This window comes from Orussus abietinus, unplaced genomic scaffold (assembly GCF_000612105.2).
Source record: "Orussus abietinus isolate OABI.00-Male unplaced genomic scaffold, Oabi_2.0 scaffold168, whole genome shotgun sequence".
Classification (NCBI taxonomy): Eukaryota; Metazoa; Arthropoda; class Insecta; order Hymenoptera; family Orussidae; genus Orussus; species Orussus abietinus.
Window position 1 is genome coordinate 2,492 of NW_019395982.1, and position 16,146 is coordinate 18,637.

The window sequence follows — 16,146 nt, forward strand, 5'->3', positions numbered from 1 at the left end:
TATTAACTTGTGTACTCTAACAATACGTATACATCTGACACTGGTTAATAAAAAATAAATTACTTTAACTTATGGCAGTTTCTCCTTAAACAAGGTTAATCCTTCGTCATCACCTGCGTACCTAAGGGAATCACAGCTGATGTGTAAGACAAAGCTATGCATAAAACTGTTGATTAACGAGAGAATACCTCACGACGATACATTCGGTAAAGATTTATAGGAGTACTTCCACACATTTGACACCGTTTATTCTTACTTTATACATACTCTATAAATGTACAGAACGTTCTTCTTATACGTGCACATTCTCGTCCACGTCTCTCTCCTACTAGATTAGTTCGTAGTCGAGCAGAGGTTTCGTTAGTTAACTCGCACCGCACTTTACGATCTTCGACCACTCGATATGTCATCCGCGGTTCTCGTCGTCAGGTTGCACGACGCTGGCTCGTAGCCAGGGTAATAAAAATCCACCGCACACCGTTTGCTTTCTTTCGTATTCAATATAATTATATTTCATGATTCACTTTCTTTGTATACTATGTACAATTAGATATCTGCTGGTTTTGTATTCGTTTTTTTTCTTTTCTTTTCTTTTCTTCGCTATGTTAAGGAGATAATAATTAGCAGCGGACGCCTATGCTGGAAACAGCTTTAGTGTTTTTTTTTTTTTACTTAGTAGTTACAATGCTAATTAATTTCATTAATTACTTATATCACATGGTTCGCATACGCTTCTCCCCTTATTCCAACGTTTTAATTTTGTCCGTTCGTGCCCTCTCCCGTTGCTTGCCATTCCTCGGAACATCGACGTCTAGCGATTCACCCATTCCGTGGCATGGGTACGGGTAACGTCAGTTCCCTGGGACGCTACTTCCACTGCAAATGTGACTATCGTCTAACATTCCCTGTCGTTGTCAATCTCAGACTAACCCTTTCTGCTCTACCTTAGAGCCATCCGATTGTCCGATCGCTCGAGCTCAGCAAAGACTGCAATAATCTCGTTTACGCCGTGAAGATTTAAAATGGATACTGCCCTCTTCGTAATGCCTCGTTAGAATTAATACTGACGACAGCTGCGATATATATATTTATATACACGTACATATATATCACTCCAACGACAAGTGCCGATCCCCACGGGCAATCTTTCCCGAATATAAAACTCCTCAAACGACGCTGCTCGCAAGTTTTATAGAGGCGGTTTCTTTTTTAACAATCGGATTACTTTCACACTTGCATCACTACGTAATAAATATTGCCGAATCGAACGTGAGATCTGTTCTTATAAATATCTTTCAAATAACCACGGGAAAAACATGCAGATGCACAGCCCTCGCCAGGATTAATTCACATTTTACACACCGGTTGACCCTACGTCGACTAAATGATAGTAAGGTGCTCTCGCAAAGGAGTAAACAAATAAGTCGAGAACATAATCGTCAGTCTCGAGACGTGCTACAATTGACAAGCCAGATGTCGACGAGGGAACGTCGACGAGTAACCCTCCCCCGTTTACATCCATTACGCAAATTCAAGACCCACGTGGAACAACGCCGTACGTTACATTTATATTATTTAAATATACAAAGTGAAGTTACTTTTTATCACGGTCAAACTCGCACGCGGGAACATTTTTAATGTCCGCCCCGACAACACTGTACACAGTGTCTCTCCGTATTAATTTTCAGGAAAAGTCGGATAAAAATACTGACAGATAAAAAAAGAAAAAAGAGAGAAGACCTTTCTCCCGTGACATCTCACTAAACTCTCGGAATTAGTGGATACACTGTACCGTTGAACGCAACATTACACAACGTCATGATAATGGAATACCCCGGGAAAAAGAAATCCAAATCATGCACGACTCCTCACCTTCGATCAAGAAAATTTCGCCTTTGTTTAAGGACCACTGGATATAAATGCAGTTTCCTACTTTAAGAGTACACAATACGAGAGATTGTTCTGGATGAAAGTCGACCCTTATTGGTATCATATACAATTGTCATAGGAAGGAAGTTTCGTGTATCATGCACCGTCAAAATGGAAAATCACTTTTACATCAAGCGGCGCAAAATGTGGTGGCAACTTTTTCTCTACTGCGATAACACTAACTGGATTATCATACGAAAGAACGAGTACGAAATGACCATGGGAGTATTATTTAGCAAAATTTTGTAAAAGAAAACATTGAATTTGATATTAATTAACAATTGTTCCAAGTGAAGAATGCTACTAAAAATGATTGACTACTGTTTAAAATTATTACCGTGCACTCAAAACCGCGTTTTGGCGTATTCCTTCATTTAATCTCGAGAACACATTTCGACCATTTTACGGATGTTTTAACATCCGCAAAATATTGCAAATAGTGATAACATTATATAGAATATGTCTGTAAGATGTGCTAGTCGTCCAATCTTTTTAAAGAACTCGACAACCAATGCACTACCACGTATTCAATAAAAGAACCACATTTCCCCAAATAAATATTTGGGTTAGAAACGGTACGCGTTAATATATATTCAAAATGGTCCGACTTTCGTAAGATCTTGCCTAGCCAAATAAATCGCGTGCATGTGCAATATGCATGAGAACTTTGTTAAATAAATGTCCAAGGTCTGCTCTGTAGAAAAGTCATTCATTGCAGTCTATTTAGAGAGAGAGAAAAAAAAATACTCTAGTAAGCATTCGATGTTTCATCCACCTTAACAGTTTCCACGTATTTTTCTTAACCAGATTACTCTTAAGACCTCCCTTAAATTTGAGGTTGAAAATATCAATCGGAACTCTCGGCACAAATCTCTGGTATCTCTCTTTTATCCAAAGCAGTTCTCGTTCAACAATTGTAGTCATCTATTATACGTGCCAATTTTCCACGATTTTTGGTATCAAAAGCTAAATTAAGGAACTTCGAAATCGACCATTTTTCGAGGAAAAGTGACCGATTGTTGATTCCAAATTTGAGGGAGGTAGTCCTTAAATAACCGTACCGATTGATAGCGAAAGTGATGGTAGTGGTAGAGCTAAAGGTAACGATCATCCGAGGATTAATCTCAGCGATGTTGGAAGTACATGGAAGCGTCATTCCCCTCTTAGATTAAGATTTGGATTACAAAATAGCCGGAAAGTTAAAACAATTACAAGCCGATTTTATCACGGTTCTCGAGTGCAAAAACTATTTCAAATATTCTTTATTCAACGTTCTTCCGCCTGTCCATGTATTACTTCATCCCTTGATTAGTTGGTAGTTGAACACAGATTTTAGAAAAGTGAATATTGCTTCAACGAAATTGTGCATCGACCTTAGGTACGTTTAAATTCCCAATTGGTACAATGATGCCACCGAATATCATTTGAGGAAACGTTGACTACAAAAGTACAAGGTTAAGACGATTCGGAGCTGACTTCTTACCATCAAACCCTTAACTTTACAAGGTGTTTCTTTGTCAGAGTTAACCTCTTATCATTCCTCGAAATCAGTCGTGCATAGCACTGCCAAAGACTTCAACACGCGAATATCCATATCAGCGAGAACAGTCGGCTAAGGCAACAGTCATTCAACAGAGACAAGACGTTACAATAGTACTTAATCAAATTTGATCCGATCGCCCTCTCCTTCCTCAACCACGAAATATTCCCTTCAATTTTGGGCATTAACGCATCAAAGTTTCCGACACACCGACTTCGAGGAACTCGCAAACAAGATTTCGGCGCACTCTTCGAGTAAAACAGTCGGCCCCTTAAGTGCGGAGCGATTTCGGTGTCATGCAGCGCCCTTGAGCCGCGTCAAGGTTTGACAATTTCGCAAAGAGGAGGCTCAAGATACCACCAAGGTGTACGTCGATCCCATGTAAATCCAGCCTCGCTGCGAGAGAAGCGATGAACAGCGATGCGGCGAGCCGGTACCAGGTTCCACGGTGGTACCGAATCGAGTACTTATTCCGTTCTCACACCAGCTCTAGGTTCCTTCGAGCCCGTCAAACGGTGGAGTGCGGTGTCGGGGACGGCTGCGTGCCGGACGAGGCGGCTATCGAGGCCGGCACGGAGCTCGAATTAGACGGCGAGCTGACAACAACCACGGGCTTGACCAGGGTCGTGGTGTTGAGATACTGAGCGTTCATTAGGGGGACCTGGCCAACCGATTTCAGAATCGGAGTCGTGATCATCTTCCCGGCCAGGTTGGACGGCGCCAGAATGTGGGCCGTCACCTGGTTCCCTTGGGAGACTACGGTCATCGGGGTCACCAGCGGGGTCAAACTGGACAACGGGGTGTGCTGGCTGACGATGTGGGCTATTCCGGTTGGGTCTGCGCCCGTGGACGGAGCGTTTTGCATCACTGACGAGTTCGTTTTGCTCGTCGCCGCGGACAGCGACACGCTGGCGTGACTCAGGGTTAGACCTGGAATTACAGGACAGTCAGTGATCGTAACATGGAGTCTTTTCATAAAGGATAAGTAAAGCATCCACTAAGTGGGATCTGAAGAAGCTGAATTAAATTTTCCCTTCGCATTTTGAAACCGTGAAGCGCAGATAGGACAAGATCTCTTCGGCGTTACAAGGAAACATAGGGTCTTCATCTAGGAATACGACTGTCGCACACTTTCAAAGCAACCGGTGCACTTGGACGCACAAGTTGCTCTGCAAGTGGGCATTTTCATATGGCACCAATTCATTACACAATCGCAACGATGCGACATGGCCTTGGTATATGGTGCCAGCAGTGAATTTTCCAATTCTATTGATCCCCTGTAAACAATTAAACCTTTCGTTTGGAGGATGTAGAGTGAACTCGATTGAGCTTCTCGGAGGGTCGACAGTTCTCAGGTTAATTCGTTTCAAACTGACGTTTATGTATGCCTAAGTGCTACCGTGTTTACCGATAAATGTACTCCGATCCGATACGCGATCAAATCGACGTTCGTCGATAACATATCACGGGCTTGGCAGGACAAGAAAACGGTTACGCTTGGCACAAGTCGGAGTACGTTAGCTAGCATATGTTTTTCAATCACCTCCTTGTATAGTGAGGGGGTGAGCCTTGACGGAACGGAACACACCATTTGCGGGGAGAATGTTCAGCTCCGCTCCTCCCGGAAGTCGCGTCAGCTCGGAACCATTTCCGCCGACCAACGTCACCCCTCCAACCATTTTGTGGGCAGTCTGCGTCTCCCCCGTTCGAATCCTCGTCTGGGCGGCTGCAAACAAAAATGATTCCCTGTTAACGATACACTTCGTATTCAACGGAAAGCACATCTACATACGTACTGAGACTTCCTCCGTTAAGCTAAACGTTGAATTTGAAGGCCTAATATTTCAATAAAAAGGAAGTAATACATAAGAAATTTTAAGGTGAAGTGAAACCCCCTTCAAATCAGTCGATTCGAATACAACACTTTCTTTTAAGGGTATTAGACTAAACTGTCCAAAACTTTGACACATCACTCCTGATCATCTAAGAATTGTCCTGACACATTCAAAATTTGGATTTTTGGAAAACATTTTTTAACTTAGCCCACACCAGAACCAAAATGGCGTCGAGCTCTCATATTTCGATCAATATACAATTATCGAAGGCTCCGATATGAGAAACGAAAGGGTCAGGACAATTTTACGACAATTTAGAACACTCTGGTAATCGATAAACTCGCATTTGAACGGGATAAAGGCAAAAAAAGTGTTGTATGCGCTTCTATTCTAAAACGATGGGAATACGAGGTCTCGGAGTGAAAATTGAATTGACCTGGAAATCACAGATGGCGCAGGGGTCCCTCTGCAGTCAATTAGGGCCCCAGAAAGCGTGAATCCAGAGGATTTCTGGAGTTTTACTTCGATTTCTTGATATTTCTTGTACGAAAACGACAGGTGGAGTATGTCATTTGGTACAATATCCAATATAATTCTACCCAGCTGTCAATATAAAAACGAACGTCGGCAACGTAGGCATTTAGAAAAATCTTCTTTATCGACGTCGATCAAGTTCCTCGACGTGTTTCACTTCACCTTAAGCCCCTTCCTATCAAGGCCACCTTCGGCGCCACGGCTGAAGTTAACATTTTACGTTGACGCGAAACCTTCCTTGGCGCCGTGTACGCCCGCTTCTGGACCGTGTCCCAACTAACTGGAACTTGGACCGAGTCGAGGGTGAGATTCGCGACTTACTGGAGACACTGAGGGCCGCCGGAGAATGCGCGGCCAGAACCAGAGGCCTGCCCTCGTTTCCGGAGGGCACGAAGGTGACGGGCCTGACGTCACTGGCAGAAGACTGGACGGCGAGGGCCAGGGGTCTATCGTTCGACAGGTTCGAGTGGACAAACGTAACGCGGTTGTCGTTAGCCGTCGAGGAATGGACCACCAGGGCCACGGGCCTAGGCTCGCTCCCGCTGTTCGACTGCACGGCGATCAGAGGAGGCCTGGACTGATCCGAGGAGTTCTGGACCGCCAAGGTGAGGGGTCTGGACTGATCCGAGGAGTTCTGAACCGCCAGGGTGAGGGGTCTCGACTCGTTGCTACCGGTCGTGTGCGTCACCAGCAGCTGCCTCGTGTCTCCGGGGATGACCCTTAAGCTGGGCCCGAGATGTTGCAAGGCTGGCACGATCGTTGCCAGGCCCTGGCCCGTGTTTAGCATCTGCGCGTTGATCGGAAGGTGCAGCTGATGGGCCTGCTGCTGGACGACCGTTGGTGGAGGGTTCACCTTTTCCTGAAACGACGGACTCTCGTTAGCGATACTCCTTTCCGCGATGCGGCACGATGCCGATTAATCCATCTTGGCAGATCGGATTCCGGAGTTTCGCCTAACCGCGTACCTGCGCCGGGGTAGGAATGCTAGGGGTGGAGGCTCCAGGGCTGGAACTCGCGGGAGGACTCTCTCTGGACCCTTGAGCCAGATTAAGACCCTGAGTTTGACACACCACAGCCGCCGTTGCCACTTGGCTATGGACGTTCGAGCTGGCCTGCGTCCCCTGCAGATTTTGCGGCGAACTCGCCGTGGCTGCGCTACTGAGGCTGCTGGTGCTGCTGTACCTGGTCCCACCTCGCGCGAGGCCGGTCACGTCGACTTCTATGCCCTCTGAAACTGTAACGACTCCCTCAATAATCGAAACTAATTATACAAAACAATACAGAGCATTCCATCCGCTCAAGGTATCCATCTAACCCCGACTATTATGTTGGTTAAAATCTTAGATCCATTAATATAATAAATCATAGGATAAGAGTATAAAAATTAGGCGAAAAATATTCGATTTAGAAGTTATCGGGATAGTTCCGACTGAGTCTACCATTAAAGCGGTTTACTTTCGCCTTGAAACGAATATTTCTTTCGAATGAGGCATTAAAAAAAATAAAATAACGAAAGAGAAATGATTGGCTGAACCCGTCCCAATTTGCATGAGTGAAAGCGACGAGTGTACTGGACTGGTAAAAAATATACCACTCTTGGTGACATTGCCGTCCATGGTGAAATTGCAGTCCGGTAAGAGGGTATTGAAGTCGATGTGATCCCACGTAGCTGCGAGCTCCTTTTTCAGGGCTAACAACCGCTGGTTGGCTGCTATTTTCTCCCTGGCTAGCCTCTCCATCTCGTGTTCGTAATCTCTTTCCTTCCTCCTCAAAGCCTGGAACACGGACGTTCGAGATATCTCAAAGGATTCTATCGCATTCACCGAATGATACCCTGCTAAAAGATACGTCCCCACGCGCGTGAGACTCGTAATTAATTGCACACCTGTCGTGGATTTGCTTCAATTGCTTGCAAATGCGATACTTTTTAAACTACAGAATCCCACCTGTAATCGAGCCCATCGATTACACACTTTGATATCACTCGAGAATATTAACTTTGTATATACCAGATTGACGGGCCTTTAATCTCTGGTACAATGTACTGCCAAGGGTACATACAAATGGACCGCTTGCGGTGCGTACAGTGTACACAGGGTTACGTATAAAGCCTCCGAAGACAATGGCCGTGTAGGAATAATGCCCTAGAAGCGCTCCAAAACCCTCGCAAATTGCGTAAACTCGTGAAACTGACAGCTTGAGACTTTGGTCGGTACGCCGGAATTATAATATCGAAAGGACTGAATGGGAATTGATTTAATTGCGTCTTCCAGTCGCTTTCATTGGTTCAACCAAGTAACCCGCCCTCGGTTCCTGAACACGAATAGAGTCGTGGACCCGGATCAATTAGACTTCCTCTAGAAATAATTATGTCCATAGAGTCGTAACGAATACGTCGGTCGAGAAAATTATGCAATCAACCGAACGATATGAAAATATGGCGCGCTACTTTTTTCCCTAGTACCCCCTTGACTTTACATAGAACATGACATATCGTAGATCTTCAAGCTAGACGACGATAACAATACGCTGCGAAACATCCCGCCAAATGTCAGACCCAGGAATCCTATAACTCACGAGGCATAGACTTTCCCAGTGACTTACTTACAAGCTCAAGATCGTCCAATTTCTGAGAAGTACAGGTGACATGGCGTGTACTCGGCGTATCTAAGCGCCTGAGCTATTTCCATGCCTGTTCTACATTTACAAATAACCGGTATAATTAAAAGTAGGACGCACAGCCAAGGCAACAGAGTATCATAAGAGAGTTGGCAGGTGACCGGATGTTCGGCGAGATTTAACATTCCTTCGAGAGAGAACCGAGTTATCTCGGGTTTTGGAGGTTTCCGCGCTTTCGGTGGCCCAACTCTAAGTACTCGTCTTGCGCAAATCCCCCGATACACCGAAGCTAGAGCATGTCCCAACGAAACCTAATTATCGTTCCTGATGTAGAACTTCGATAGCGGACCTGGATGTGTCGAATTGCGGCGTGAAGGATGGAAAGGTTCGAAGACTTCTTCTCATCTTGAGCCGGAAGTTGCCTCTTCAAGAGCTCGAAGCATTCCTTCAGGTGCGCCCTCCTGTTCTTCTCCAGCTTATTGTGCACTTCCCTCGTGCCTGAACGGATAACGCAGGGTCTGAAAGAAAAACGCAGAACATCAGTTTTCACTTCAAATAAATCGGCCGTCAAGATCCACTAAAGAAAAAGAAAAAAAAAATATATCCTCTGCCTATTGACGCCCTCAAAAGAAGAGATCTAGTGTTTCACATTTTCAAAAATGGCCTTCCAAAGGAGGCGCCACTTTGTTTCATTAACACTATTTCTACCACGATTGTGTGTATACCTATTTCGACCAAAAGGTTTCGACGAGCTGGAGGAAAATGATACCGCTAAATAAATTTAACAATTATACGAAAACTCAAAACATTAATTGAGAAAAAAATTATTAAACTTTGAAAATAATTTCAAGGTAAAACTTTAAAAGGTGTCTTTTGACACTTTTGGTAGAAATAGTGTTAAAAATTGAGGTGAGTTTCATTATCACTATTTCTACCACGATTTTGTGTATACTTATTTCAACCAAAAGGTTTCGACGAGCTGGAGGAAAATGATACCGCTAAATAAATTTAACGATTATTATACGAAAACTCAAAACATTAATTGAGAAANCCACGATTTTGTGTATACCTATTTCGACCAAAAGATTTCGACGAGCTGGTGGAAAATGATACCGCTAAATAAATTTAACAATTATTATACGAAAACTCAAAACATTAATTGAGAAAAAAATCATTAAACTTTGAAAATAATTTCAAGTTAAAATTTTAAAAGGTGTCTTTTGACACTTTTGGTAGAAATAGTGTTAAAAATCGAGGCAAATCGGACCGCCGAGGAGTCGATAAGGCAGGATAAAAAGGAAAAGAGTGTAACCAATTAATTCCAGCTTTCGAGCCTCGAGAGTCCAGACTGCCGTTAAGCAATCGGAACCGCTTCCTACCCATTTCGGTGTCTCTTGTTGTCGTGCCCGGCCTCGAGGTCGACGACGAGGGCGCCGCCGGCGACGTGTCCATGGTTCGAGTTGTGATTATCCAGGTAATGGTTCTGTGAAGCATTGTGGTTGTTCTGATGATAGTGGTGATGTTGGTTGTGAAGCTGATGTTGCTGGTGCTGGTGTTGCTGATAGGTGGAAGAATGGAGGACATTTACATGTCCGGTGGAGGGGTTCAGGGGAGTTCCTCGGACGTTGCCGACCACCGGACTCCCTCTGGTATTAACCAGGTGGTTCCCATTGGTTCTGCTCGTATCAAGGGGGTCTTCCTCTGAAATTGAAAAGATGCAATTAGAGTCCGTTCGCTCAACAGCCACACTTATGAATGTATTTACCGCTTGGAGACAAATAGACAAACAATCATTACAATAAGTTTTCAACAGGATATAATTTAATACGGATACCCAGATCCATCGGCAAGGCCGCGAGTACAGCGCGACCGAAGATCAGAACATTCCACGAGTAAATTGCAACTGATTTAATTAATTTCTCTCGAACGTTCTTACTTAATCGTATTGCGAAACACGGTAAGAAATTTCCCGGTGCAATTATTTATGCACCTGGCCGGTTAAATAAATCCCAAGAAAATCCCTTATATATATACGTTACGAAATTCTCGTCCGAGCGAGAAACCTCGACGTATTTTGTTACCTGTATAATGATAACAATGTCACACAGATGATTTTCGATTGTTCTAAATTTTTAAATATGATATAGAGGACTAAAATCTAAGGGACCCGTGTTTTTTTTAATCGGCGGATAAACACTTTTAGGGGGTGAAATCAGGCTTCAAGGTTGGCTGTTTCATTTAGAAGAACTCGACCGATTTTCATGAAACAACCGTCAAAATGTAGGGAATGAAAAATTATGAAATAAGCATTTGGAATTTTTCGTAAAAAATTCATTTTTAAGGGATGAACCACCCCTTTGAATACTTCTTTTACCCCTTACGCGAGCAGTAATTACTCTGTCCAAATGAAACTTGGTTAATTTATAGACCAGAACAATACAAAAAAAGTTTCATTTGGATAGACCAATTACTGCTCGCGTAAGGGGTAAAATAAGTATTCAAAGGGCCCACCCCTTAAAAATGACTTTTTTTCGAAAAATTCCAAATGCATGTTTCATAATTCTTCATTTCCTACATTTTGACGGTTGTTTCATGAAAATCGGTCGAGTTCTTCTAAATGAAACAGCCAACTCACCCCCTTGCCCGGCCAACTTTGAAGCCTGATTTCACCCCCTAAAAGTGTTTACCCGCCGATAAAAAAAAAAAACACGAGTCCCTTAGATTTTAGTCCTCTATAACATATTTAAAAATGAACAAAATCAGAGGGGGACACCTCAGGTACCTTCCTTGTGAGAGGCATCCGATAATTCTGAATCACTCTCTACATCAAAGGGGAAAAGACACGGAGGAAATTGGAGGAAAATGAAGTCTCGTCGAGTCCAGACTCGTCTTAATGAAAATGATCCCCTGTCTCGTCCCCCGTCGGCCGCTGCCTGACTGGCGGTGAACAATTCACCCTCTACACGTGTCTCTCAGCAGGTGAAAGCCCCCTACCACGTGCAACAGTCGGCGAACGTAAATAATACTTGTACACGCGATCTCTGTCCGCAGATCGCGGGAAATCGCCGTTCCTAGACTCCTCTATATACATGAGTACACCGGCAATTTGATACTAGTAAATGCGGCTACCAAAATGTCTGTCACATCTTTTTTAATGTACGGTAAAACGCGAGCCGAAAGGTATGAAGACGGTAAATTCTACAGGACAAAGTCTTTAAGAACTTAGAAATCGCAAATGTCGGGTAACGGTTACTGTGTATTAATATATCAGACTGTTTTTACACTCCTTTAACTCTTTGCGATCGGCAAATTTCTCTGATAGGAGTACCAAGTCGGAGGAAATGTAGCTTTTCGGGGTTATTTTTCCCCAAGCTATTGAATAAGATCATGCCGCCACTGTGGCGGCACCGATCGCAAAGTGTTAAAACAGGTGAAAACGCTAGCAACGAAAGATGGCCGCCGGATGTTCCCTCCTCTCGTCTTAAGGGGATGTGAAAATCGCATCCGAAAGGTCAATCGTTCGTGAAACTTTACGACAAACTGGGTGTACCGAATCGTTTCAAACTTTACAACGTGAACGTGGAGGCCCTAAGGTCGGTCCTGAAACTCATGAAATTTCATTTTTTATAAAAAAATGTATGAAACATCGATAAACAAATTTAAAAAAAAATTGAAATTTTATGGGCGTCAGGACCTTCTTCATAGCTACTATATTCACATTGTCAAGTTTGAAACGATTCGGTACATTCGGTTCGGGGAAAAATTTCATAAACGAGACCTCCTCACGGCACTTTCACATCACCTTAAGGTGACGTGAAACACGTCGAGGAACTTGATCAACGTCGATAAAGAAGATTTTCCTAAATGCCTACGTTGCCGCCGTTCGTTTTTATATTGACAGCTGGATCGAATTATATTGGATATTGTACCAAATTGCATACTCCACCTGTCATTTTCGTACAATAATTATCAAGAAATCGAAGTAAAACTCTAGAAATCCTCTTGATTCATGCTTTCTGGGGCCCTAATTGACTGCAGAGGAACCCCCTGCGCCATCTGTGATTTCCAGGTGAATTAAATTTTCACTCCGAGACCTCGTATTACCATCGTTTTAGCATAGAAGCGTATACAACACTTTTTTTGCCTTTATCCCGTTCAAATGCGAGTTTATCGATTACCAGAGTGTTCTAAATTGTCGTAAAATTGTCGTGACCCTTTCGTTTCTCATATCGGAGCCTTCGATAATTGTATATCGATCGAAATATGAGAGCTCGACGCCATTTTGGTTCTGGTCTGGACTGAGTTAAAAAATTCTTTTCAAAAATCCAAATTTTGAATGTGTTAGGAGAATTCTTAGATGATCAGGAGTGACGTGTCAAAGTTTCGGACAGTTTCGTCTAATACCCTTAAAAAAAAGTGTTGTATTCGAATCGACTGATTTGAAGGATGTTTCACTTCACCTTAAGCTCCACCCGCGCTGCGATAGCCTCCATTAGTTTCATTATAGATCCATGCATTCACAAGCTCGCGGACTCCGTTGCAAGAGTTCCACGTTCGAGTTCTACATTGGTCAGCCCACCACGTGCAAGATGGCGGCGAGGGGGGGCGAGAGGTGCCAGCTAATATTAGTCCCGAGTAGCACGCCCATTCAGATTGAGCCGCAGAATGGAACGGAGTCGGGAGAGAGAAAGAGAAGTACGGAGACGGTCTCCGTCGAGGAATGCCAGGAATCGCGCTTCCCCGGGGCTCAGAATGAGCCAAAGGAGCTAGAACAATGGACTTAAGACCGGCCCGCGTCTACGGCGACATTTTCCTTGTTTTCCGTCGGAGCCTTCTCCCCTTCCCCCGGACCCAAGGGAAGCGGACATTCCGCGTGTGCCTTGCGTCGATTTGCCCTTGCTCGGAGGACTCTACGATGCAACAGAATTCGTGTCCACGGTCTACACACCGCTATTCAGGTTGAAAATGGAGTCGAAAAAGCTTGTATTATTATTTTCCCACAGTGCATGGTTTACCTGTGACAATCAATTGCCAAAGGATCAACCAACTGCGTCGATTAGCCGCACTGTTATCAGCGTCGTAGGGGCAAAACAGCGTATGTCGTGTCCACGGTCTACACACCGCTATTCAGGTTGAAAATGGAGTCGAAAAAGCTTGTATTATTTTTTTCCCGCAGTGCATGGTTTACCTGTGACAATCAATTGCCAAAGGATCAACCAACTACGTCGATTAGCCGCACTGTTATCAGCGTCGTAGGGGCAAGACAGCGTATGTCGTGTCCACGGTCTACACATCACTATCCAGGTTGAAAATGGAGTCGAAAAAGCTTGTATTATTATTTCCCCGCAGTGCATGGTTTACCTGTGACAATCAATTGCCAAAGGATCAACCAACTGCGTCGATTAGCCGCACTGTTATCAGCGTCGTAGGGGCAAGACAGTATAGGTCGTGTCCACGGTCTACACATCGCTATCCAGGTTGAAAATGGAGTCGAAAAAGCTTGTATTATTTTCTTCCCGCAGTGCATGGTTTACCTGTGACAATCAATTGCCAAAGGATCAACCAACTGCGTCGATTAGCCACACTGTTATCAGCGTCGTAGAGGCAAGACAGCGTATGTCGTGTCCACGGTCTACACATCGCTATCCAGGTTGAAAATGGAGTCGAAAAAGCTTGTATTATTATTTTCCCGCAGTGCATGGTTTACCTGTGACAATCAATTGCCAAAGGATCAATCAATTACGTCGATTAGCCGCACTGTTATCAGCGTCGTAGGGGCAAGACAGCGTATGTCGGAGTCTCACTGAGCGCGGCGCGTCAGCGCGTCGAGAATGGAGACCAATCAGAACTGCGCTTATCGTGTATCACTTCCGCCGCAGTTCTGATTGTTTTTTTTTTATTCTGAACGCGTTAACGCGCCGCGCTTTGTGAGACTGTCATCTTACGATGTGCTCTTCGATCCGCTCTTCACTAACAGGGATCCCGTAAAAAGAAAAAAAAAAAAAGAAAAAATAGTACAGGACTTATCAGTTCCGTTTTCAAGAAGGATAGGGATGTTTAAACCGTGGCCAGGAATTCTGTTACACCCCACATATTAGTCACGAGTTACGTACAACCCCATTATAACTTCTACTGAGGAAGTACGAAGGTATATACGTCACGTCATTTCTCCCATTTTTCTTTTTTTTTTTCTTACTCTTGTGGAAAGTATCTTGGGCCGCGTCAGAGAGAGGAATTTCCCTCGGATATTCAATTTGGCCGGTAAGGTGCGACCAAGGACGATTAATCTTCCTTTCGGCCCATTTCCTCGCTATGTAACCCATCCTCCACCGGAACGCCGTCGGAGGTGACCGGCGACGTCTCCAAGTAACTCGCCAACCACGTAAGTCCGCAGTGACGTGGACAAGTCAACGGCCTATTGCACATTAGTAATAGACTTGGCATTACATTGGCTCACCCAGAAACGGACTGCAACGACCTCGGGGAAAGGATATCCCAACGACCGGAGGAGGCCTTTCCCCTCGAGACGCGGCAAAACGCGACGTTCCACGTGTTTTTCTTTTTCTTTTTTTTTTCCTCTTTTTCTTTCTACCCTTTTCCCTATTTTCTTAAGGTGATATGAAACTGTCGTATATACATATCAACGAGTCAAAATACTTATAAAGCTTTTCTCCAAATTGGGTGCACCGAATCATTTGAAACTTCATCACGAGATTATGAAGGCCTTAAGGATTAACGCGATGCCCGTGAAATGTCATTTTTCGGCAAAAATTCTCTGTTTATCCCGAACATGAACCAAAATAAAACATTTTATTTTTTTCTCTTCGAAAAATCAAATTTCACGGGCATCGCGTTCTTCCTTGAGACCTCAATAATCACGTGTTAAAGTTTCAGGGAATTCGGTGCACCCACTTTGGAGAATAGTTTTATAAACATTTTCACGTCTCGATATATACAAAATGACCCTTTCATATCACTTTGACCCCTCAACGAAAAAACTCGAATTAAGTCGATCGTCAAATATTGCCAGAAATGATTTAAAAAAAATATAATATATATAATAAAAAATAAAAGAGCGCTCGTTAAGAGGTTAATAACTTAATCTACGACGAAGAATTACAAGGAACATTTGTTGAACGACCATTCTCTTTTCTTTTAAACAGTTACACGTTTTATATTTTTTATTTTTTTTTAAGTGGCCACTTCTTGAAATACTATTCGACACTTTTTGCCTCTCTAGAGTAACAGTGCACTCTCATCCGTAAAAGTTGCCGTAGGCATCAACGAGTTGTCGGTACGTGTCTTATCTGTTTTCAACAACGTCGACTCTTCGCCGATAAGACAAGGACGTGTAGGAACGTTCAAGGACGCGCTGGAATTCGTGTCAACTTTCGAAAAGGTTGAAAACTCAACGGTTACTCTTTCCCACCTCCTCTGGTCTCTCTCGTTCTGCCAGTTAATCTTCACTAAGGAAACGAAAGCTTTCTCACGTACGTAACGTAACGCAAAGGTTGAGTTAGGTCCGTGAGTATAAATACACGGTATGTCACGTAAAGGTAACAATTGACGATTGCATTTTCCGTTAAGCGTGCATCATTCCTCGATCCCCTTTTCCTTACGATGATTCACGTTCAATAAAGCGCAATGTATTCTTTTTTTTTCTTTTCTTTTCTTTTCTTTTTTTTTTAA

At 43.6% G+C, this 16,146-nt stretch overlaps 1 protein-coding gene across 4 annotated transcripts in view; it reads right to left on the bottom strand.

Annotated features, from left to right (window-relative positions):
* Positions 1–226: 226 nt before the first annotated feature.
* LOC105703896 (max-binding protein MNT) overlaps positions 227–16,146 on the bottom strand; it is a 34,712-nt gene continuing 18,792 nt past the window's right edge. For 2 of the 4 annotated variants that reach the window (XM_012432702.2, XM_023433875.1), the window contains 7 exons: positions 9,837–10,158; positions 8,807–8,975; positions 7,430–7,613; positions 6,804–7,072; positions 6,160–6,697; positions 5,013–5,195; positions 227–4,399 (listed from right to left, as the gene is read on the bottom strand). In XM_012432702.2, coding sequence (XP_012288125.1) covers positions 3,978–4,399; positions 5,013–5,195; positions 6,160–6,697; positions 6,804–7,072; positions 7,430–7,613; positions 8,807–8,975; positions 9,837–10,158 — 2,087 coding nt within the window. In that variant the 3' untranslated portion in view covers positions 227–3,977. The other 2 variants (XM_023433876.1, XM_023433877.1) reach the window with 2 other exon arrangements.